The sequence below is a fragment of the Medicago sativa genome, chromosome 1, assembly GCF_051527215.1.
Source record: "Medicago sativa cultivar Bolivia chromosome 1, Bolivia_mono, whole genome shotgun sequence".
Classification (NCBI taxonomy): domain Eukaryota; kingdom Viridiplantae; phylum Streptophyta; class Magnoliopsida; order Fabales; family Fabaceae; genus Medicago; species Medicago sativa.
In genome coordinates, this window is record NC_140749.1 from 55,766,412 (window position 1) to 55,793,344 (window position 26,933).

At 33.4% G+C, this 26,933-nt stretch overlaps 1 protein-coding gene across 1 annotated transcript; it reads left to right on the forward strand.

Annotated features, from left to right (window-relative positions):
- The first annotated feature begins 7,821 nt into the window (after positions 1 to 7,821).
- EMB2016 (mRNA methyltransferase EMB2016) lies at positions 7,822 to 24,369 on the forward strand. Its single transcript, XM_085722063.1, has 28 exons — positions 7,822 to 8,034; positions 8,132 to 8,220; positions 9,722 to 9,845; positions 10,466 to 11,131; positions 11,278 to 11,646; positions 11,735 to 11,839; positions 11,947 to 12,129; positions 12,380 to 12,521; positions 12,619 to 12,800; positions 12,941 to 13,026; positions 13,125 to 13,173; positions 13,582 to 13,648; positions 13,744 to 14,216; positions 14,296 to 14,395; positions 16,414 to 16,547; positions 16,991 to 17,058; positions 17,134 to 17,350; positions 17,543 to 17,758; positions 17,874 to 18,026; positions 18,098 to 18,151; positions 18,310 to 18,518; positions 18,604 to 18,673; positions 18,873 to 19,192; positions 20,726 to 20,909; positions 20,996 to 22,336; positions 22,474 to 23,265; positions 23,365 to 23,436; positions 23,926 to 24,369. Exons 1-28 carry the CDS (start codon positions 7,960 to 7,962, stop codon positions 23,944 to 23,946), a joined length of 6,561 nt encoding a protein of 2,186 aa, XP_085578189.1. The 5' UTR covers positions 7,822 to 7,959; the 3' UTR covers positions 23,947 to 24,369.
- Positions 24,370 to 26,933: the final 2,564 nt, after the last annotated feature.

Genomic DNA, 26,933 nt, shown 5'->3' on the forward strand with positions numbered 1-26,933 from the left:
TGTGAAAACTATGTAAGAATGATTCCGTGCACGATTATGTTCTAGAACAAGAGCACTAGATGCTATAAGACGAGTTCAAGACATGTAATATAGAAGACAAGTATGTTATACCGATGACGATCTTAGGTTTCCCCTAATCGTCCGGTTTAGACTCGTGTCATGATATGTTATGCTTAGGCCTTGATACGTAGAGCGTATTCTCGGCAATGCGGTCCTAGGTTCCCCCTCGACCGCCATGACATGTATAGGAAGAGAAGCCTATAACAAGTGAGATAAGCCTATGACGGGTCTAGCATGCACTACCGTCTAAGGAACATGACCACACACGTATAATCAACCGTCAGGCTGTATTGTAGACACGTGGTGACCGTACGTTTCCCCTGAGGTTACCTATAGCCTAGGATTTAGGGGAACTCACTGAGACATTATGTCTCATCCCAATCCTTATTTGTTTCAGATATCAGGTTGGACGTCAAGGTAGTAGCCGGATGGATTTTTCAACAAGAGCTCGTTCGTACCCGCAGCATGGAGATAAGATATGATGTATTGATAAGATATGATGTATTGATAAGATATTAAGGATGTATTTTCTTATTTTAGATAAGATATGATGTATTGATGATGTACGAACACGTTTTGTTGTATGTAAATTCATTCGAAGTTTTTATGTTGTAAATATTTAATGTATCCAGTACTAAACTTAACACACGTGCTAGACTTTCTAGATACGTCTAGTATGGGTGTTACATAAACCATTCATAACTAACCCAAAATGACCCATAAAGATATGGGTACCTAAGTCTAAAATTGTTTATGTTGCAGATATGCTTAAGAGGAATGGAAAAGCAGAGCTCATGGTACCTGGACAGTGGTTGCTTGCGACACATGACATGAGAAAAGTGTATGTTCCAAACTGTAACACCCCGTTTTTCCCAACATGAAAATTTCATATAAAATCAGAGTATTTAAACCATAAACGGAATGTCACATTCTTCTTGAAAATCATAAAATAGATAATAAGAATTATCCTTCAAAATTCAACATCATAAAATCTAAAACTTCGCAGCGGAAAATAGTTCAACATTTATAAAGTCTTGGCACGCAGGCCTTATCAGAGAATCTCATAATTTGGTTCAATACTTATTCATAAAAAGTTCATAAAAGACACGTAAGGAATAGATATGAAAGTAAGTCCCATCCTGTTACGTATCAGAGCACCTAGACACAAGTGAGGAGTCCACTCACGAACACTTCTAGTCTTTATTACCTGCAAGTTACCCATACGAAGGGCAACATTTTCAAGCAGAAGGGGTGAGATTTCTCAAACAATAATATTAAACATATAAATCATATAAAGTACATTCAACAACTTAAACATCATTAACATATCTTATACTCCATTAATTAGCATCATTAATCTCCTACATTAGTTATACACTTCATATTATATCATCTTAATTGTAGACGTAAACATCATCATATAACATCAAATACTAATTCATAAACATCAGCATACATCATCAAATATTAATTACAAACATCAACACATATATTAATCACAAACATCAACACATATAATGATCATAAGCATCAACATCTAACACCAAATATAATCATAAGCATCATCATGTATTTCACATAAGTATCATTATCAAAGCATATCATTTATCGAAAACAACTTCATGATTAAGTTCGTAATCAACTTCTTAAACAAACATCATCATTAAATCATCATCAAATATAAGTTATGACGACTCTACAATGCAACAACATCTTCAACAACAACTTAGACAACTTCAATATGCATGTGGTACCACCAGGGCATTAAGCCCCCTTCGCTAAGGTCATATTTGGACCTGTCGGGCATTAAGCCCCCATCGCTAAGGTCATAAAGAACCTGTCGGGCATTAAGCCCCCATCACTGACTATGCAATGACACAATCTTCCTACAACTTGGACAACAACGTGAACATCTTATACAATTCCATTAAAATGGACAACTTCTTAAATCATGACAACTTAGACAGACTTATACATCTTCACTAAGATTCAGCAGCAACAAACAACAACAATTGCAGCATATAACAGTGTTAGAATATCATATCATCAATAAGAAATGAATCATATCAACTTAACATCATAGAACATCATAATATTATGTATCATACAATACTCACATAATGTATTCCAACATATCAACAACAATAACCACATATACATTAATCAATTACATTCATATCGAAGTCCAAAACTTTCTTCAAAAGCAAATCAAGTTTGATCAATGAGACATAAGCCAAATACTCATAAAACACCTCAACTAAATCCCTAATACTTAAGTTGAAGTTGGGAAACCAACCATAAGTTTTTGGACTAACTTGGGATTAGTTATGCTAAGTTTTCTTAAAGTTTTCTGAAGACCCACTTGGACTATTTTTATCATAACTCAAAAACTATGAATCATTTTCATGTCAAACCAAAATCATTAGAAAGCTAACTCAAGGTGAAAAAGACACAAGAACGCAACAATCGAAGTTCTGACAGCACGCAACGAAAACACAACAAGCAGTCACCCATGAGGGGCTGCCTTGCTGCGCCCAGGCATGGAAAACTGCGCCCAGACGTGGGAAGGCAGTAGCCCACCTGCGACACAACTCTGTGCAGTCCCATTTTTTTTCGGTTTCACCGTTTCGTCCGTAAAAACCTAACCGTTACTCCGAATCCGATTCCGTTTTCGCCTACGCGTTCTATTCGACAAATCCTATCATATTTTACTGAAAAATCATATTTTTAAATCTCCAAAACAGCTTATCCTAGAATCACTTATTTCTCAAAAACACTTAAAATCACTTTTTCTCAGAATCTCAACTTTTCATCCATTCTCATGTTTCTAACCATCAAACTACTTCTAATAACATTCCTATAGGATATCTAAGGTTTGTTCATGATTCTCTCATCAATTCTACGGTTCTTCATCATCTAATCATCAAAATCGCTTATAAACCCTAATTCTTAAACTCACCGACTTCTCATCTAATCATATGTTTTAAACCTCAAAACTATTCCAATAATCATTCTACGGATTATCTAAGGATTGTTCACAGTTTCTACATCAATCTAACAATTTTCATCCATTAATCCTCAATTCTTCACTCAAAACCCTAATCCTCTTAATCTCACAAACTCTCCCCAACTTTGTTAGATGTAATCTAATGATTTACAACTTAATATTAAAGCAAGATAGTCTCACCCTTACCTTAATTTTGCAGAAATCGCAGCTCTCTCTTCTTCTCTTGGCTTTTCTCCTCTTTTCTCCAAAACTTGAACGTACGTTGTAAACTATTCTCTCAACCTAGCTTCCTCTATTTATAACCTTTCTATTCTTTCTAAATCTATTTGGGCCCAACAACTTAATCTCCTTTCTATTCTAACCTTCAATTCTACTTATACTAATAATTCTCATATTCTAATAAATAATAGAAATATGCCACGTAATAAAATACTAACACCTCTTATAAATAATTAAATCACAAATAAATTTTAACTTAATAAAAATAATTAAATAAAAGGGGGGGCGTTACACAAACCATGACCATAAAAGAGGGAGGAAATGTGGTGTTTGGAGGAAACCAGTAAGGAAACATTATTGGTATGGGGATTATTGGTAACTCTTCTATCTCCACTAATAATGTCTGGTTAGTTGATGGACTGAGACATAACCTAATTAGCATAAGTCAATTTTATGTTAGTGGTTATGAAGTGATGTTTAATAACAACAACTGCACAACGATCAACAACACTAACAAATCTATAGTGTTCAAAGGTAAAAGAAAAATCAATGTTTACAAAATCAATTTTTTTTTATTTGATTGATCAGAATGTAGTTTTCCTTCTATTAGTGAGTGATGAGAAATGACTATGGCATAGAAGGTTGAGACATGCTAACTGGAGATTAATCTTCAAGTTTAGCAAGTTACAACTGGTCAGAGGCTTACCATACATTAATTATCACTAGGATGCACTTTGTGGAGCATATCAGAAATGAAAAATTGTGAAATCATCTTTTAAACCTAAAAACTTTGTTTCTAATTCTAGACCCTTGTAACTACTTCACATTGATTTGTTTGGACTAGTTGGTAAATCATCAATTAGTGGGAAGAAGCATGAATTAGTCATTATTGATGATTATAGCAGGTGAATTTAGGTAAAAATCTTTAGAACTAAGGATGAGACATTTGATGTGTTTAGTAACTCCTGCACACAAGTACAATCTGAAAACGAAATGAAAATTTTAAAAGTCAGAAGTGATCATGGTAGAAAATTTGAAAATAAGCCATTTGAAGCTTTTTGTGAAAAACATGAAATTATGCATGAGTTCTCTTTTACTTGAACTCCACAACAAAATGAGGTTGTAGAGAGAAAGAACATATCTTTAAAAGAAAGGTCCAAAACCATGATTTATGAGACTAATATGACTAAGTACTTCAGGGCAGAAGTTGTAAACACAACATGCTATGTTCAGAACAAAATCTATATTAGACCAATTCTGAACAAAACATCATATGAGCTTTTCAAAGGAAGAAAACCAAACATTTCTTACTTTCATTAGTTTTGATGTACATGTTACATCTTAAACAATAAAGTTTATCTAAAGAAATTTGATGTCAAGGCACAAAAGGGAATCTTTTTAGGTTACTCTGAAAGATCCAAGACATACAAAGTGTATAATTCTGAAACATATGTTGTTGAAGAATCTATGCACATCAAATTTGATGACAAAGAGCCTGACAATGAAAAGTCAGAGCTAGTTGAAAGTTTTGCAGATATTCAGATAACAAAAGAAGCTTCAGAACCTAGTCAGGATCCAGAGTCTGATAACAATCATGAATGTTCGGAAGCTTCTGAAGAAGCTCATGATGGTTCTCAAGAAGCAACTCAATCCAGAAACTCTTTCAAGTACAAGTCTTCAAATCTAGAAGATCTAATCATTGGAAACAAAGATAGTCCCAAGAAGACAATATCATCTTTCAGACAAGAACATTCTATGCTGGGATTACTATCAATGATTGAGCCAACTTCTGTTGATGAAACACTTTTCTGATGATGGATGGATAGTTGCAATGCAAGAGGAACTCAATCAGTTTTAAAGAAATGATGTTTGAATTTGGTTGCAAAACCACCTCAAAAGAACATTAATGGAACAAAATGGGTGTTCAGAAACAAGCTTAATGAACTTGGTGAAGTTGTCAGAAACAAAGCAAGACTTGTACCACAATGTTACAATCAACAAGAAGACATTGATTACACTGAGACATTTGCTCCAGTTGCAAGACTGGAAACAATAAGGTTACTTTTGTCCTATACAGTTAATCATGGCATAACTTTATATTAGATGGATGTTAAAAGTGCCTTTCTAAATGGTGTAATTTCTGAAGAAGTGTATGTCAAGCAACCTCCTGGTTTTGAAGATATAAAACATCCAGACTATGTTTTTAAAGTTAATAAATCACTCTATGGTCTTAGGGTTAATAGTGTTTTACCCCCTGTAATATAGATCATTTTCGATTTACCCCCTGATAAAATTCTTGGTTTGGATTTCGTCCTTGTAAATTTCTTTTTCCAAAATAACCTGTGACCCATCCGACTTTGCATATTTGATGACGTGGCATACTGAGTCACCTTTTTCGATTATGCGACGCGCTGACTGCATAATTAATTTTGTTTTTTCATTTTTTAAGGATACACGTGGCATTTGTGCCTATTTTAAAAAAAATAATATAAATTCATTTATATTAATTTAGAAATAAAAAACAATATTAAAAATCTGAAAATTTATTTTCAAAAATTAAAAAATCTTAAAAATTAGAAACAACTTCATATTTTTTTTTCCAAAATTAAGAATATTTTTTATATAAAAAATAAAAAGGTTTAGGAAAAAGATTATCTATTTTTTTTTTAATTTTCAAAAAATATTATCTAAATCCTGGAAAAACATTTTCAATTTTTTATTTTAAAAAAATCAGAAAAAGTATTTTTAGTTTTTATCTATTTTCAAAGAATATTTCCAAATATTTTAATTTTTTTATAAAAAATAAAAAAGTAAATTTTTAATTTCGAATTAAAAATCTAAACTTTTTTTATTTCAATTTCTTTTCTAATTTTTGAAATGTATTTTCTAATTATTTTTGAAAATTTTGATATATATTAAGTTCACGAATTTTTCAATTTTTTTTTATAAAAAAAAATCTTCTTACTTTTGAAAAAAATATGATTTTTTTTTGTAATTTTTTAAATTTTCAAAAATTAAATTTCAGATATTTTAATTTCTAAATTAATTTAAATCAATTTAGTTTATTTTAAAACAATTATCCACAAATGATGAATTATTATAAAAAGATTTTGAAATTTTTAGATTTTTTAAATTCTTTAAAGAAATTAATTTTCGAATTTTTTAAATTTAAATTAATATAAAATGATTTTTCATTTTTTTAATTATATAATGAGGGATCAACTAATTACACATGGAACAATTGAAGTAAATAAAAAACTTAATTATATATCCAGTCATGTGCCACGTCATCGCCTAATTAGTGAATATGCACAATCAGATGGGTCAGGGGGTTACTTTAGATTTTTTTTTATGTGGACAAAATCCAAACAATTTTTTTTTTATGGATAAATCGGAAATGACTCATATTACAAAGGATAAAACATTATTAACCCTTTTAAATACAAATATAATATATAACAAATAAATAAGAGTAAATTTAAATACTAAAAAAGTGTAGCAAATTCAATCTTTTTTTTTTTTGAAGAAACAAACAAATTCAATCTTTATTGTCCATGATATATCAATTTTTTTCTTAACCTATATTCTTTCTAAAAATACCTTCAATTTTGAATACAAATAACACATGTAATAAATAAATAAATAAAAATAAATTTAAATATTAAAAAAATATAACAAACACGATATGAATATATATATATATATATATATATATATATATATGTCTGATTTTTTTTTTCTTTTATCATTTAAAAAGTGTAGCAAATTAGATGAGTATATTTATACTTACTTTTTCATTATGCCAAATATATATATACATACCTTAAACAACTTTTTATGCAATAAAGATCGTTGTTGGTGTCATTAAAAATAATAATTTATATTATATTTTTTGTTATATTATTGATGTAATTGAAATAAATAATTATGTTTAGTTTGATTTATTATAACTTGAAAGCAACAAACATTTATATTTTAAATTTTAATAAAAATCAAAATTTTATAAAACAAACATCGTTAATATAAATGTGGTACTGGTGCTCGTCATTTCGTTAGTTGAAATAGATAAACATTACTAGTTTTATTTGTTATAATTTGAAAGCAATATTTAAACTTTAATGAGCTAGCAAAGGATAAAAATGTAGTATCGATGCCCGTCATTTAATTTAACAATTATATTTATAAACCAAAATGTCATAGGAAAAAAAAGGGAATTAGTCACTTTAGTTCCTGAATGAGAAATGATTAGTCACTTTAGTCCCTGAATGCAGAGAAATTGCAAAACAGTCCTTTAATGTGGATTCTGTTGGTCAATTTCAGAGACTAAAGTGATGAACAGAGTCTACATTTAGGGACTAAATTGACTAACGAAGTCTGCATGCAAGAACTAAATTGACCAACATAGTCTACATTTCGGTGATTATTCTGCAATTTATCTGCATTTAGGGATTAAAGTGACGACTCCAAAAAAATAGTAACCAAAAAAAATGTCATAGAAAAACAAAGTTCTTACTTTAATTTAATTTCTTTTTCTCACAGAGGTCGGCTGTCGTCGATCCACGAAGGAGAAAGAAAGAAAGAAACACACATCGCTCCATAACCATAAACCCTAGAAATTCAAATTGCGCATGTTCTACTTCTCTCAAACCTAACCTAATTTCCAATCTTCTTCAATGGGTCGACCAGAACCTTGTGTTCTCTTCTCTCACACCTTCGTTCATTCTCATCTCGATGAGTACGTCGACGAGGTATTCATTCAATTCCCAAAGACTTCAATTCAATTCTCTCGTTTTCAATATTCTCTGAAAATTTGAATAAATCATTCTCCAATGTTGTTTTTTGCAGGTTGTTTTTTCGGAACCGGTTGTTGTTAGCGCTTGTGAGGTTTTGGAACAGAGTACAACATCGGTTGCACAAGCAGTACCACTTGTTGGGTATGTTTTTGTTTTTGTCTTGGTTTTGAGGGTTTGGTTGTTGCATTGTTTGGTAATGTAGGTTAGTTTGGATTAACTTGTACTCACTCCAGAAACGACACCGATACTGACACGCTGACCCATGTCGACTCCTTTAATCAGACGTGTCGGTGCTATAGAGTTTACTAGAGCTTCTCCACTAAATTAAATTCACAATTTTACGGTTTTTAGGGCCGTTAGGATTTGCTTATTTGAGCTTATCTACAGATATGATATTATTTTTTCGGAAACTCATTATCTGGTCCAAGGACTGATCAGGAACCAATCTCACTAGCCACTAGCAGGGGCTCATTAGAAGGCTGAGCAAGTCCTGATATGGACTGGCCCAACACATGAATTGTTGGTACATGGAGAATTCAAACCTGAGACTTAGAGAGGAGCACACTCTTAGGGCCCAAGCCGACACCACCAAGTTCACTTATTTCAACAAGTTCTTTAGGGTAGATAGCTTATGAAAATAGTTTGTAGCTTATATGAAAAGAATTAGACTTACTTTATCTATAACAAATAACAATATATAAAGGGATCAAGTGATTTTGGGTTGCCTTTTTCATTCTTTCAGTTATATTCATCATTTAAACTGTTGTAATTACAATTTTATTTATTTTTATAATTTTATTTAAGTCTGCAACTAAAAGAAATCAGTTAAAATCCATTATAATATGAATTATTCAACTACAGTAGGAGCAATATTAGGTAAATCTTTATTTGATTGTGGTATATTCCTAAAAAGTTATAACCATATGCGATAAAATAAATATACAATTAAGCACAATGGAAAAGTGGAATGACAGGCACTTACATGCCTGTCTTGACGCTAGTATGTTATAGAAATAGTTTATACATAAACACTTATATGATTAGTGCTTATGATACAAGCACTTAATTAAGCTGTGTATCCAAACAAGGCCTTAATATATAAACAAAAGTCTTTTAAGCATATATATATGTTTATGCAATTTTCTTTTGAAACGGTGTTTATGAAAAGTTTTTTTGAAGAAACCAAACTAGCCCACTGAATTGGCACCAGGTAGAATTAAACCTGAGAGCTTGAGAGGAGCCCACTCCAAGGTCCCTAGCCAACACCACCAGGCCAACCCAAGTGGGTTGTTTTTTAAGCAAAAGTTAATGACATAATATGTGCAAAATTTGAAATGAAGAAGCTAATTTCAACTGACAGGAAGCAATTTTTCAAAAATCTCATGGTTATCACAAGATTTTCTATTTCCACGTTTGTTTGTCGAGTAATTTAATTAAACTGGTTTAGTGTAATTTGTGGTAATAGCTTGTGCTGGTTTTAGATGACCATATTATATCATGTAACGCATAAGACCACTTTATATATTGGCTTGGTGTTTCTCTCACTTTATTTCATCCAAGGGATTGTTTTGTGTATATGATTTGGTCTGGTGCCTGTTGAATATTTTGAAATCAATTCTCTTGTTGTTGGAAAACTTTTCAGGGCGACTTCACCTCCATCCTTTGCCATAGAGGTGTTTGTTCATTGTGAGGGAGAGACGAGGTTTAGAAGACTTTGTCAGCCTTTTCTCTATTCACAATCTACATCCAATGTATTAGAAGTGGAGGTATATATGACATTTATGGCGATGTAATAATAATGTGCATGCTATTATCAATGTTTTGTTCCTTGTTCCTCTAACTGTGCGGATTTTTGATCTTGTTTTTATTTCTGTTGGACTTGGTCTGCTATATGTATGATGCAGTTTTTCAGTTTTTTTTTTTATTTTTCTCACAGATGTGAAAAATATATATCACAAAAGTAAATTTTATGTGCATGACAAATTTCTAAGTTTAAATTTTTGTCATTTGATAAATCTTGATGACTACTCAATATTCTTCATTAGCATCCTTGCTTAGTATGTCCTCAACAGTTCTGCTACGTAGACATTGGTGCTTTGATGATTTTTTTGACCTAAATTACACAAATTTAATAAGTTTGGTGATTAAAATTAATAAAAAAATAATCAAAGTTTCGTGTACCCAATGATATCTTCTTTTGCTTATGATATATGTATGTACTTATTAATATTATTGATTGATGTGATAAAGATTCGCAGTGGATGACTTGTCATGTGACTTGTTAGTTATTTGCCCTAGCTTTCAAACTTAAACTGTTATAACTTTTTGATTAAAAATGTTTACTGTAGTTGTGACTTACTTTTCGATTCTTGCTTCTCTTTCTCAGGCCGTTGTCACTAGTCATGTAGTTGTGAGGGGCAGTTATCGCAGTTTGAGTTTGCTTATATATGGGAACACAGCTGAGGATTTAGGTCAATTCAACATTGAATTTGATGACAATGCGTTGACTGATCTTGTTGATTCTACTGAGGGGAAGCTTGAAGACTTGCCACTTGCATTGCATTCTACTAATTTTTCTTTTGAAGATTCACGTTCTTTGAATGTCTTGTCTATTCCAGTTCCTGTAGCAGATATTTCTCTTGAAGTCAAACTTTTTTTACAGTTGATGTTAAAGATTTTAGAATTATCAGAGACTGTGGGTAAGGGACATATTGGGGATGATGGACATAAAGTTGTAAGTACTGTAGTATCGGCAATATCTTCCTACATTTCTGGTGACATCTGTGAATCAATCAGTGGGAGATATCAGTCAGGGAAGAGAACCGAGAAGTTTGAAGAGTTGCACAATGTTGTTAACGGGGCAAGGAAAGAGCTCACTGATGTCTATAGGGTTTTTCGTAAAAAGATTGGGAGTGAATCCTCTGAACGTTCATCAGATTATTCTGATCTGGAGACTGAAATATTGGATTCCAAAACACTGGTGGATATGTTTAACCAGATTAATCATTTCAGAAGGCACTCTTCATCTATAGGAGATCACTTTCTTTCTCGGGTAATCTATTGTTTTCTTTGTGCTCATTGTACCAGCATCTTCCTATTTGTTGAGAAAGTTAGAATCAAATTAATCCCCACCCCCCCTTCTTATACTCGTCTTTGTGTCTTTTTTGCCTGCTTATGTTTCCATATGCTTTACTGCAGAGTGAGCATGCTCTATTAGGATTGAGCATGGCTTATTTACTGTGTTCTGGTAGGGAGAGCTGTTTTCAATTTGTTAATAGTGGGGGAATACAGCAGATTGAAATGTTTTTTGCTAAGGATGTCCAGAATTCTACTACTATTACGCTTCTGCTTCTTGGTGTTGTAGAGCGGGCTACTAGATATGCTGTTGGATGTGAAGGCTTTTTAGGTTGGTGGCCTCGGGAAGATGAAAGCATCCCCTCTGGTGTCAGCGAAGGTTATAGCCATTTATTGAAGTTGATACTGTCAAAACCTCGGCATGATGTTGCCTCTCTTGCAACCTATTTGCTTCATCGCTTACGATTTTATGAAGTTGCTTCGAGATATGAGGTATTGCTTTCAATGAAAGCTCTTGAGTTGAATGTTTATTTTCTTTTAAGGACTTAATCTTTATCTGTGGTAATTGAATTTTTGCCAGTCTGCAGTTCTGTCTGTGGTGGGAAACACCAGTACTTTTGGCAGGGTAACAGACGTTACTTTGAACATGCTCAGTTCTGCAGAAGTTCTGCTCAGAAAGCTCCTGGTCAGTTTTATTTCAATAGATTGTAACTTTTGTAGTACTTAAAACGAGCCGTGAGCTAAGTTTTATCAGTTTTTTTTGTTAATGTTTGCTGACAAGTACTAATGCAGAAATTGATAAATTCACGTGGTCCAATTGAAGATCCTTCTCCAGTGGCTTGTGCAAGTAGATCACTGATTACTGGTCAAACAGATGGATTGTTGTCATATACAACAACTTCCAACTTGATCAGCTCTTCAAGTTGTTGCTTTTCAGATTGGGATATTGATTCACATTTATTGGGACTGTTAAAGGTATACGATTAACCATTTTACTGTCACACGTTATTGCTAAATTTTTTATCCGCTCAAGGTGGGGAGACAACTTTTTATAAGCATCATGTGTGTATCTCTTAAATGAAGTCTTTTGTGCCTTCTCGTCTGTATATATCAGTAAAACAAGATGGTGTTTTAATGGGAGTACAGGGGGACTGATTTCTATGATTATAAATGTTTATTGGGCCAATGTGTATGTTTACTCATGATCACATGATCTTGGATGCAGGATAGGGGATTTCTTTCATTATCAACCGCGCTTTTGTCATCATCTATACTGCGTGCGGAAAGGGGTCATGTCATGGAGATATTCATGGATGTTATATCATCTATTGAGGCTGTGATTCTTTCATTTCTTTTTTGTCGTTCAGGTTGGCTACAATTAACATACACACAATGTTTGATCTTTTACCAGAAACTAGCAAAAGAAATGTAACTATTTGAATCACTTTTCTCCAATCATTGTAGGCTTGATATTCCTATTACAAGATCCCGAACTTTCTAGTACTTTAATCCGTGCCTTAAGGGGTGGTCATCACGGCAGCAAGGAAGATAGTATTCCTCTTCGATATGCTTCCGTTTTGATAACAAAGGGTTTCTTTTGTAGTCCAGTGGAGATAGGAACAATAATTGGGATGCATCTAAAAATGGTTAGTGATTCCCCCAAAAATAGTGTCCTCAAAACAGTGGTTCTCTCTTTCCCTCCTCTTTCTGTTGCTGTATTTTTTTAATTTTTTTTAATCTAATGTTCGTTTATACATAATTATGACTATTTTCATATTTGGTCTAGGTTAATGTGATTGATTGTTTGCTTTCATCAAATCCACAATCGGAAGAGTTCTTATGGGTTGTGTGGGAATTGTCTGCTCTCTCAAGGTGGACGCTGCCTTATTTTTTATTTTTCTTTACAGAATTGAAGCTTAAATATTTGAACAATGTTTAAGTTGTGAATTAAACCTGGTGGTGATCTATAGGTCTGACTGTGGGCGCCAAGCATTGTTTGCTTTCGGAAATTTTCCAGAGGTATGCACAAAGATATACTTTGACAAACCGTAATACTGCAGTGGCATAGCTTTTTAGGTCACCTAATGGAAAGAATTTGCAAAATTAATATATTAACGGTGTGATGTTTGGTCAATTTTTGTAAAAAAAAATCTGAATTTTGTATTTAACCTGGAATTACGCACTATTTACGTGAATAAAATAGGTCACTCAATTTCATTTATGTTATGCTTAACAGGGTTATTTTGTCCTTGTTTGCGGTATGTGTGTGCGCGCATGCGCGTGAATTTTATTTTATAGATCAAGTTAATTAAAAGGAGTTTTACATATTTGCTGAGACTGTTTATTTTATAATATATTGTTTTTTTTTTGTTGAGGAATATACCGCTTTTTATATTTAAGGTACTATGACTCTTCCATTTTATGTAGGCTGTTTCCGTCTTGATTGAAGCATTAAGTTCTACCAAGGAATCTGAATCTGCTGGGAAAAACAGCGGTAGTCAAGTCATTCTGTTATCTTCTTACGCATAGCAGTGGCACAATTTCTTTTTCAGTGATCTAACCTCCTGGTTCTTATTCTGCTGATTTCAGGATCTTCACCAGTAAACCTTACAATATTTCATTCAGTTGCTGAGATCATTGAAGCCATTGTCACTGATTCCACATCAGCATCTTTGGGCTCTTGGATTGGACATGCTATAGAACTTCACAGGGCTCTGCATTTCTCCTCTCCAGGTTCTAATAGAAAAGATGCTCCCTCACGGCTGTTGGAATGGATAGATGCTGGTGTAGTATACCACAAACATGGCGGTATTGGTCTCCTACGTTATGCGGCTCTATTGGCTTCTGGAGGAGATGCTCAATTAACTTCAACTAGTGTCCTAGTTTCAGATTTGACTGATGTTGAAAATGTCGTTGGAGAGTCTGGCTCTGATATTAATGTCATGGAGAATCTTGGAAAGTTCATATCTGACAAGTCTTTTGATGGTGTTACTCTTCGTGATTCTTCTCTATCACAGTTGACAACATCAATAAGGATTTTGTCTTTTATCTCTGAGGACCCGGTATGTTATAGTCAATTTTGAATTGGTTGATTGATAATTGTAAATCCTCTCTCTTATGACACAGTTTTAATCTATGCAGGCTGTTGCTGCGTCTCTCTATGATGAAGGTGCTGTTACAGTTATTTATGCCATTTTGGTCAACTGCAGATTTATGCTTGAGAGGTCCTCAAACAGTTATGGTAAGTCAATTATTATACTTGTTATTACTTGTTATATGTCACATATATGGCTAAATTATCACATCAAATATAGGGAGACTTTCCCTTTCCCTTCAAATATGGTAATGGTATGCATTACTTTCCCATTCAACAGGATAGTTGCATGATAGACAATATATAATGTATTTTTTGTAATTGTTTTCCTGTATGCATTACTTTCCCATTCAACAGGATAGTTGCATGATAGACAATATATAATGTATTTTTTGTAATTGTTTTCCTGTATTTATGAATTTAAATGTGAATTTTGTTTGCTAAAGGTATTTGTTAACTATAGTTATCAATATAAGATAATTCCCAATATACATCTTCCATTTGAGAATTCTGAATCTCATGAAACATAATGGACAAGGGTACATGAATGGAATAAAAAGAGAATAACTGCATGTCATTGATTTTTGTTCTTTTTTGAAAGATTTGATTTCCTCCATCTGCTCAGACCGGTCCGTCCTATATATATATTCCATAGGACCAACTGAAATAGAAACAGAAAGACTAAGACATTAAAACAGAAATGCTAACAAACTTTGCAACTAAACTAATTCCTAATGAACTTTCTTACTCCAATCCTAACAATTTAGTCCTAACAGAAGCCCTGCAGCATTCTAAGTTGTTTTCCCTCTTTTTCTTATCGGTCCTGCTATTTTAACTTGCGATGTGACACCATGGCACCGTATGATGCTATTCATGTATCTGTGTGTGGTTAACGGCATGTTTGTAAATACTTGGTTATTTCAGTTAATTATGTGGTTAACAAGTTATTATACATAACCCACTTGGGTTGGCCTGGTGGCATAGGCTTGGGACTTGGGAGTGTGCTCCTCCTCAAGGTCTCGGGTTCGATTCTCTCCGGTGCTAATTTGGATGGGCTAATTTAGCGTCTTCAAAAAAAAAAAAAAAAAAAGAAAACAAGTTATTATACATTTTCAACAAAATTAGTTTTTTTTTTCCCCTCAACCACTAAAAATTACATGGTCTATGACATACAAATACATGGTTAATTCAATTCTTTATGTGGTTGATGAGTTATCAGTATTTTCATTTTCGGTATGGTTTCTATTTTTTAAGACTACTTGAAAGTGTACGGTCGATGACTTGCAAATATTTGGTTAATTAAGTTCATTACGCAGTTATTGGGTTATTTTGATACTATATTTTTCACAACCCGCTAAAAAGTGCATGGTTAACGTGAGGATATAGAATAAGGAGAATTAGTAAAACAAGTTAGTTAACTGTAAAAGGGGGGACCCTTGGAGTAGAAGTTTCTCTCCTATTTTTCCTATTTTCTTAATGGAAGTGGTTCTCTCTATTCAATCTAATTTTTGGGTTTCGAATAGTAATGACCTGCAAGTATTTGGTTAATTCAATTCATTTTATGGTTAATGGGTTACTTTGATACTACATTAACCACTTATTAATGAGAATATAAGCATTGTTAATAACCACATAGTAAACTGAATTAACAAAACATTTGTATTTCATTAACCGTATATGTTTTAGTAGGTTGTGAAAAAGAAAATTATGTACTTTTTTTGATAACCCATCAACCACATAATAAACTGAATTTACCAACAATTTGCATGTCATTAACCATGTACGTTTTAGTGGGTTGTGAAAAAAGAAAAAGTATGCCAAAAATTGATTAACCATCAACGACATAATGAAATACATTAACCACATATTTGCACATCATTAATGACCTAGCTTACCGTGAACATCATTAACATACAGGGTTGGGTGTAAAGTGTCACTTTCGTGTGTAGAAAAACTATTTTGTGTATGTGTCATACATATCAATTTTTTGGGGGAAATTGATTACCCGTTTCTTGTTTGTGTACATTTTGTTATGTTTTTGAACCATCACCTCCATTACTTGTACCCTTTGTTTAAATACACCTAATTTTTTGTCCTGTTGGTAGAAATTCCATATTGCTATTTGTTCTTTCTACAGCTTGGCAAATGACGATATTCTTTTACAGATCACCTTGTAGATGAGGGTACAGAGTGCAATGCTACGTCGGACTTGCTATTGGAACGCAATCGTGAGCTGAGCATAGTTGATCTTTTGGTTCCTTCTCTTGTGCTACTGATTACACTTCTGCAGAAATTACAGGTATTTCCTCTAGAGCTTCATAGTTTTCTTGTGTAGCCATTTGTTTCAAACCTTTGATTTTTTGATATTTAGAATGTGGTAATGTATCATACTCATCAAAAGGTTATTGTAAAAAATGTAAACAATTTGCAAGGTTGTGCGTTGATTATCACATGTTGATAGGTGATTATGTCTCCAACCCGAAAGTAGTTCCTTGAGTTTTTCTGTACCAATATCAATGTGTATTGGGTAAAATGAGGGAATGAGATATTGTATTATTTGATAATGGTCCTTTTAATGTTTCATATAATCCTTTTTATAAGCAAATAGATGAGGATAAAATATGACCTTTACAGTATTATACCACTAACTGACTGTAAATGGAGAGCTTAATAAAGGAAACTGTTAATGAAAACTCTTGTGTAATGCATTCTTGATATAGATTGTTCGATTGCAATTTACAGGAAGCAAAGGAACAACACCGAAATACAAAATTAATGAACGCTCTTTTAAGAGTCCACAGGGAAATAAGGTATCTCTTAGTTTCCTTTCTCTTTGCGCCCGGTTTGATAATCACGCTAAGTTGATTAAATCCTGTTCATTGCAGCCCCAAGCTAGCTGCATGTGCAGCCGAGTTATCATCTCCGTATCCTGATTATGCGATTGGTTATGGAGCTGTCTGTCATTTGATTGCGTCTTCCCTTGCTTTTTGGCCAGTTCATGGCTGGAGTCCCGGTCTTTATCACACCCTTCTTGCCAGCGTTCAGGGTACTTCATTGTTGACTCTAGGTCCAAAAGAAACATGCAGTTTACTCTATCTTTTGGTATGCTTATTCCATTTGAACTTTTACTCTGTAAACTTTGTTGATGCTGTTATTTCTGTAAATACTTCATTATCAATTTGTGCTCATTCCCTTCATCAAAACCATGTTATTTTTTAAGACATGTATATTATTAAGGTTATTTAACTGTTCATTTGAATGATTTTTTCTTTCATTCCTGTTTTCTATTGCAAGAGTGATTTGTTTCCTGAGGAGGATGTGTGGCTTTGGATTGGTGGCATGCCTTTGTTAACTACGCGAAGAATGTTGGCTGTTGGAACCCTGTTAGGGCCTCAAAAGGAGAAGCACGTCAACTGGTATTTGGAATCTGGACCCCTTGGGAAGCTGGTTAGCCAGTTGGCACCACACCTTGACAAAATTGCTGAGATTGTACAGCACCATGCCATTTCTGTATGTAGTTTCTGTCTGGGTGAACTTACATTTTCAATTATGGAGAAGGCATTGTTGATGAATTACTGAGTTTTATGTGATTGCTTGTCAATGTGTTATTCTGATATTCTGGCAGGCATTAGTAGTCATTCAAGATCTGCTGCGTGTTTTTGTAATTCGCATTGCTTGCCAAAATGTTAAGTATGCATCTATGCTTTTACAACCAATATTGTCATCGATCGCTAGTCTTGTTTCAGATTCATCTCCATCAGATACTGATGCATACAAGGTAAAGATCCTGCGATCCTCATTGTTTAGGCATTGTAGTATCTAGTTTGACATTTTCTCCTTTATTTTCAGGTTTTGAGACTTCTTGATTTTCTTGTTAGCCTATCTGAGCATCCACTTGGCAAGGTCGCTAAACATATAATTTTTTTTCTTCTTTTTCTGTTCCTTTGTTCTTGTTTCTTATTTTCATCACAACTATTCTGAATTGTGTAGTTTTATGATTGGCTGTTGGTTATAATAATAGTTTTGCATAATGTAAATCTGGTCTACATTCTTTTTATCAGGGCCTATTGTTGAAACTGGGCACTCTTGAGACGCTAACAAAAGTACTTGACAGATCTTTTGTCATTGTTGATGGAAAACCAACTCCTGATGGTAGAAGTTCTGCAAAGTACAACTTTAATTTTTTGAGTTGGTGTCTCCCAGTATTCAAGTTTATCATGCTTCTTTTTAATTCCGAAACTTCTCAATGTTACTCCCGAAGACATGACTTGTGAGTAACTTTCCTTGATAGTGTTATCAGTTATGTTTCATTCAAGTTTGAACACTAAATGATGAATTTTCTGGTTGTTTGGCAGTAAATTTTTTGAAAACATGAGTGACAAAGATTATGCCCTCATTTTACATTATCTTTTGAAGAGTTGCCAGGTAACTCTCTGATTTTGTCTATACATACTCCTAGATCTTTTTAGATATTGTGTTGTTACTGAGATGCCCTTCTTCATTTAGATATCATTCTGGGGAAAGTGATTGCCAAAGTTCTTGGCTTAAGACTCATTGTACAGTTCAAATTGCAGTTCTTCTTTTCATTGCTCTCGATATTAACCAATTTTTTTGATGTTTCTAGGTCCTACCTGTTGGCAAAGAGTTACTGGCTTGTCTTATAACTTTGAAAGAATTAGCTTCGTGTAGTGAAGGTCAAATGGCATTTGAAGCAATTCTTTCTGGTATCCACTATAATGCTCGTGAATTTGATCAGAAAGATGATATGGATGTAAATAATAATGTTCCTAGTATAGCAGAATGGAGAAAATGCCCTCCTTTACTTAACTGTTGGATGAAGTTGTTGAGATCAATTGACACAACAGAGGGTTTGTCGCCTTATGCAATTGAAGCTGTCTATGCTTTATCTATGGGTACTCTGCAGTTTTGCATGAATGGGAACAGGTGAGATTTTAGTTTCTTGATTGGTGTTTCTGATTAACTTGTATGTACGTGCCAATGCAAAATTTTAAAAAACATTCTATCAATTTACGTGTTCACCAATATTGAGTTCCGAGTAAAATATAGAGTTCTAAGAACCTCATGTAGTCTTTTAGAATGGAGCAGCTGAAGTTATTTAAACATTGTTCTCCCTTATTTTTTCCTGCTTCCTTTACAGCAGTGATGATATACTGAATGCAGCTGTCAGTTGCTAATATTGAATTGCGATTGAAGATTAATTTAGTTATAAACTGAAAGCTGATTATTATTATTGTTATTAAAATGTAAATGTTACCATAAATAGATGATGAAACACCAAATATGAATAATTGATACTGAATGTTATTGGCATCCAAAGTTCTTAGGCGAATCTTCTGGATTATGCTTGTCTTTAATGTTAATGTTAAAGTTAAAGCCTAAAATTAGAGTGTTGTTTGTTAATATTATTGAAGAGATCCCATGAAAAACTGTATGCAAGAAAATAGTTCAGTTTAAAGTTTAAACAATTATGGAACAGATTACAGTAACAAAAGATATTAGCTAGAAGTAGTTTTTCAGTCAATTTACAAATTTGATTTAGAACTGAAACCTATAAGACCCGAGTATAATCCTACCATCCATAGCGAGAGGCTGTGTATTAATTCTACGTTAATAGGCAAGCCATCTCTCCTTTTTCCACAGAATAAAAAAGGACTATTGTACACGTACCATCTAAGTTCACAATTGAAGGACATACAACAATTTCAGTTCTCCCGAAATACAGAATACAAATGTGAAGAGATTAGACCTTATTTGTTCTATGCAAATGTAAGGCTGTATATAACTTTCTTGATGATGGCACAATGGACGTAAGATATTTAAAATATGTGACTGGTATAATATATAACTTTCACCTCACCTTTGCTAAAATAACATTTCATTTACTGTTTTATTTGTTCTCATAATGAAGTACTACCTCCGTCCCTAATTATGAGACCCTTTTGAGATTTTTCCTTTTTATAAGTCCCCTTTGCTATTTCCAACTACATTAATTATTTCTTTACCTACATACCCCTATTTATTATACATCTTTTTCTTCAATCAACAATAAATAGCATGTTGAAAACATAAACTAACTCTCTCTTTTAAAGGATAAAATTGTAAAAAAAATAGTGATTACAAACAACTTTAATACAAATATCAACTTCCTTAATTCCAGTGATTTTGGCAAAAGGGTCTTATATATAGGGGACGGACGTAGTAACAAATATCAACTCGAAATTTAAACTCTTTCTATGTAATTATATGTTTGTGTCTGGGTGTTTATACTCATGTATGCTAGAAATAAAGGCCTTAACAAATATGTTTTTGAAGTTTTGATTTTTTTCTCTTGACATCACAAGTTTCTTTGCGTTGAAAAGAAGGCTGTGATTTATATGAAATTTTTCTGCACATTCTATTTAAATTATTGTTTGGGACCATCTAGCTGGACTAATTTACAGTTTCTTTTTTGGTTAGTTTGATTTCTGACAGAGTTGTCGCATTGAAGTACCTCTTTGGACTTTCTGATGATGTGACAAGATCATTTGACTTTCCTGAAGAAAATATAAACTACATACTAGATTTGAGTACTATATTAAGTTCAAAGGCTACCGTAGATGACTGTTTGGTCACCTCTCACATGCAAATCCCATTATACCAGGTAAAACTCCATTTCAATACAGGTTCCTGTTTATTATTTTTTTCCTTGAATCATTTTTTAACTTCTCTTGACGTTTCTGGTACAAGGTTTCTGAGTCAGTGAAATCATTGTCCTCAATATTGCAAAGGCCTGTTGGTTCCATGGAGTTGGATGACGTTGTTTTACCTCAAAATGATGTTTTAGTTTTTCCAAAGGCACTTCACATGCTTGAAAACAGCATTGAAAAGATTGACGATCATCTTTACATTGGAGGGCTTGGTGATAAATTTCTTTGGGAATGCCCAGAAACAGTACCTGATAGATTAACACAAACAAGTCTTGCTGCCAAAAAGAAATTATCAGCAATAGATGGATCAGTGAGACGAGGTAGAGGGGAAAGCTTTCAAACTGATGTCTCTTCTTTTTCACGTGGCATAGCACAGACCACTGTTTCATCTGGTCCTACGCGTAGGGATTCTTTCCGACAGCGCAAGCCGAATACCAGCAGACCCCCATCTATGCATGTGGATGACTATGTGGCGAGAGAGAGAAATGATGGGGTTACTAATGTAATAGCAGTGCCAAGAACAGGATCTACTGGTGGGAGACCCCCATCAATCCATGTGGATGAATTTATGGCGAGACAAAGGGAACGCCAGAACCCTTCAGCAACAGTAGTGGGAGAAGCCGTGGGACATCTAAAAAATGCTTCTCCGGTGAAAGCAACAGATGTAGAGAAGTCAAATAAATCTAATCAATTGAAAACGGACCTTGATGACGATCTTCAAGGAATTGATATAGTTTTTGATGGAGAGGAGTCTGACTCTGATGACAAATTGCCATTCCTTCAACCGGATGATAACTTGCAGCAGCCTGCTCCAGTTATTGCTGACCAAAGTTCTCCCCACTCAATTGTTGAAGAGACAGAAAGTGATGCTGTTTCTCGTATGGGTACTCCATTGGGATCTAACATTGATGACAATGCCCAGAGTGAATTTTCTTCAAAGGTTTCTGGTTCACGACCTGATATGGCATTAACTCGTGAATCAAGTGTTTCTTCGGATAGGAAGTATGGCGAGCAGGCTGATGACACAAAGAATGTTCTTCAAGCTAAGATTGCTGGTGGATACGATTCTGCAACAGCAAATAGTTCATTTCCAGTGTCTCTCTACAACAATCCATCAACATCTACGCAGTTACCAGTTGATTCAAGGACTGCTTCTCAGAATTTCTTTTTAAAGAACAGTCCGCAACATGGTGGTATTGCTACAGGTTCCCAAGGAATGTATGACCCGAGATTTTTTCAGAACCAACCTCCTCCTTTACCGCCCATGCCACCCCCGTCAACAGTCTCACCTGTAATATCACATGGTTCCGATTCAGTGCATGGTCAGATAACCTCATTCGTTAATTCTCCAGCAGGTGCACGCCGTCCAGTTACATTCCAAGTGAGTACCTTTACCTTATTTCTCTTTAGTTATTTCCTTCATTCTGGTTACCCGCTTCAGTCTTTGAAATCATTTTTTTTATCCTGCTTTGTCTTTCTAACTTTAGCGTTGACTCCTCTTGTAATGTTGCTTTGCAGGGACAATCAGATTATTCATCTCCATTCAACAATGGTCCAATTGCACCATCATTTTCATCTTCTGTTCCTATGCCAGATTCCAAATATTCTAGACATTCTATATCTTCTCCCGGTGGACCTAGTAGACATGCTCCTCCACTGCCGCCTACACCACCCCCTTATGCATCTAGTCCATATAATTTATCATCATCTATCAATACTTCTGTCTCCCAACCTGCTCCATATAATCAGACAGGTATTGGGAATACCGAACTTTCTCAGGCCTCCATTGCTCATTCAGGAGCAAGATTGTCAGCTTATCCATTAAATCCCTCGATGATGCCCCCGGGGTACAGTAGGCCGACATCTGTGCCAATGACTGTCTTCAGTAACCCCTCAAATCAGCAACAGAATGAGAACCAGCCAAGCTTCTTGCATAGTATCTCTGTCCCCCAAGCCTCCTTTCCGTCAATGCATACAGTTACTCAGTTGCAGCCGCTGCAGCCCCCCCAGCAGCTTCCACGCCCTCCACAACCACCTCAGGTACCTAGGCCACCTGTTCAAGCCTTACAACAGTTAGAGCAAGGGATGACCATGCAGAGCAATGTTCAAGTGCATGAGTTACAGATGCTGCAACAGTCTCAGGTTTCTTCAATGCAGACATATTATCAAACCCAGCAGCAACAGCTTTCACATGAGCAGCAACAGCAGCAAGTTCATCATGCTCAACATATGGGGAATGCTCAATCACAGGAGCATGCAGATGCTGGAATGTCATTAAACGAGTATTTCAAGTCTCCAGAAGCCATTCAGGTATTTGCCACTTGCCATGAACTTGTTAAGGTGGGATTTGTTAGATATAGAAAAATATGATGTTTTTAATCTAATCATTGTACTATTCTGACATGGCAGTCTTTGTTGAGTGACCGGGAAAAACTTTGCCAGCTGTTGGAGCAGCATCCAAAATTAATGCAGATGCTTCAGGTTGTTTTTCTTTATATTTATTTGACGCATCTTATGTTTGTTTGTTAGCCGACGATTTTACTGATTAATTTCCAATTTCTTTTACTTTGATGATGTCTTTTATTAGTGTAGTTGTGGTATTTGCCTGTTGTTTTTTCTATTTTCTGTTGCCCACTTTTAATTACATAAAGTTTTGCACTGTTTTCATTTTATTTCCTGTCTACAGAGAAAATGTTATATTCATAAATATAAAACCAAGTGTACACAATCGTTTTGTAATTAAAACTGTAAACAGAAATTAAAAACATACATTTTCTTCTTAAACAAAATGACCTCTCATTTTCAATTTCTATTTTCTCACTTTGCATCAGTTTTGTATTACCTAATGAATAATATGATTTGGCATCTCTTTAATTTAATATAAATTCTTGTTACAAAAGTAAGACGGTTTATACTTTTGATTCTGTTGATCTGATACATGGACTCAAATTATTTTTTGCTTTTCTGCAGGAAAGGTTAGGCCAGCTGTAGCAGCATAATGAAGAAGTAGAACCTCAGAAGCATGGCTTTTTGCATAGTCAATACCTGTAGATGTCCTTCATTATTGTCCGCCTATGAGTGCTGGTGATATTTGTTCATCAGCCACCAAAATTTTGTGTTAATATGTACTTTTTGACATTGTTTAATTTGTTTGAATGCCGATTCCCATTTTGGATGATGATGAGTATGGCTGGAGAGTGATTTCTGGTGGAGTTAAGAAGGGAGAGAAATGGATGTTTAGATATCCAACTGGTCTCGACGTTGAATGACTGTTGCGATCGTTATGCTGCTTGTTGTATTTAGTATTGTAAATAACTATTGCTCTTTGAAAATTCAAACTGAACATTCCTTTACATAGTTTTTTTTACCTGACTTTGCACATAGTAATTTTATTTTACCTGTTTTAATATAAAATAATCTAAGCCTTTGGTTGAGAGTTTGGAAAGGGCTTTGGATAGAGGATGAATGGAAAATAGACGATTAAAGCTTATAGTTTTGAGAATATTATATCAATCAGGATTTGTAAAATTTATCCAAGTTCTCCAATTCTTTATAATATTATTTTTATAATATCATGATAATATGCCCATATACATAATATTATTTTTATAATTTTAATTTTGAGTAAATTATTTTAACTTTTTTATCAATGTCTTTTTATCTGTGCCCACGCACAATGGTCATTATATATGTTGTACGTTTGCGTTTGTATTTTTATTAGTTTGGTTGATGTGATATATCTTAAATGTTCATACAAAACTCAAATAAATATTCCTTTTCTTTTTTTTACCGTACTCAATTTGATTCTCTACTATTGGTCTCTCTCTAATGGTCTTCGAGCCATGAAAATATAATAGGGAATCCAAACTATTTATTTTTTGTTTATAAATGTCTTTAAACTATTTTTAATCAATTAAGCTAGTTACTAAATTATCATTCTCATACTTTTAAAACAAATGAGAGATTTGCATGATGAATTAATTGTTTAGGAACTATTTATTAGATTAAACTATTTATTAGATTTTTTATTAACTCAAGGACATGATAGAAATAAATAAAATGATAGTTTAGTGACTAAATTCCATGTTTATTTAATCAAATTATATAGTTTTGATTTTACAGTTCTAAGCTATAATCTAACTTATTTTCATAATTTGCTAATTACCTATCATCTCTCACAACAACCAAGGTTGGGTCTAACACGAGAGTCTCCTATAACAAGATGAATCAAGGTTTGAATGATTGAAAAAAAAAAAAAAACACACACACACACATACATATTCTCCTTCGGGTCACTATTATAAGCAAAAATATATTTTTTAAGTTCATTGAATAAATGATGTATGTGGTCTATATTAATGACCACAAACATCACTTATTCAATGAATCTAAAAAGTAGTTTTTTGCTTATAATAGTGACCGAAGGGAGTATATACAGAAAACAACCCCTTTCAACTCTTTTGAGTTGACTTTTTTCTTCCAAAAATGCCCTCAATTTTCAATACAAATAACATATGCAACAAACAGATAAGAATAAATTTAAATATTAAAATAAATGTAACAAACACAATTTAAATATACATACATCCATTTTTTTTCCCTTTATCATTTAAAAAAGTGTAACAAACTAGATGAGTATATTTATATTTACTTTTTCATTATTCTAATTATACCCTTAAACAACTTTCTTCTATAATAAAGATTGTTGTTGGTGTCATTAAAAAAAGAATTTAAATTATATTTTTTTGTTATATTGTTGGTGTCATTGAAATAGATGATCATGATTAGTCATGCATATCGATTTCCACTAAGAAATATGCATCATGTGCATGAAAGTCATTAATTATATTTTAACAAGTCATTATTTTAAAGCATTTTAATATCTTGAAGAAAACTGATTGTTGCTTGCAAACTTTTTTTAAGAGGATTTGCTGAGAAACTTGATACAAATTCTTCCTACATGAGACATGTCTAATTGAATTTTCATTTATAATCAATGGTGTTAAATATTTGCATTTGTTTCTATAAAATCGCTTGACATTAGAGGTAAATTACACACAATTCATCAAAGTCTCACCGAGCTGGTTTTTTCTTCTTACAATCAGTTATCATTTTCATCTAAAGAACATCAAACTTTTTCATCTCTTTCATTCAACATGTGATTTCCATTTCATTCGTTTTAGAATCAAATCTTACTTCTCATTAGAGGTAAATTACCCACAATTTGTCAAGGAGTAATATAGGTCTGACCTTATTTTTAACAGATGACAAATCAATTACCTTCTTGCATGAATATTTTTTCTCTAATACACCATTCGATCACAAATATAAGCAAAAATCCATATTTTGGATTCATTCAATAAATGATGTATGTTGTTTACAATAAAGACTACATACATCATTCAATGAATGAATCTAAAACATGGATTTTTGCTTATATTTGTGACCGGAGGGTGTATCTTGCATGACTATTTTATTGTAAAGTATTGAACACATTTGAGAATTTCATATTCTCATGACAAATGCAATGAAAATATACAAGTGTGAGTGAAGTTCCACATTTGTAAAAGAATAAGTTTTTATTTTTTGAAAAAGCTTGTTAAGAATAAGTTAAAGGAAGAGATTTCATAAAAGAAAAGTTAATTGAAGAGATATAAAAATAATAAATTCATGTATTCATGATGTTAGGAATATTTTATTTTAGAGGACATGATGTTAGGAATTGTTTTCTTTTGAGTTCTGCTATAATAAAGATTTTTGAGTTAAAATGTGGTTTTAAATTTGCTATTATAGTTATGCATGAAAACAAAACCCGTATGCGTCCAAACAATGTGTTTAGCTATGAGTTTGGGTTTTCCCCAAATTCAAAATACGTGTGTGGGGGGTAACAAAGATACATGTACCTAAAAATCCGCCTCGAATGTAAAAAGTTATTGATAAGCAACATGCATACCTGTAAGTGTCATCCCTACTTTTGA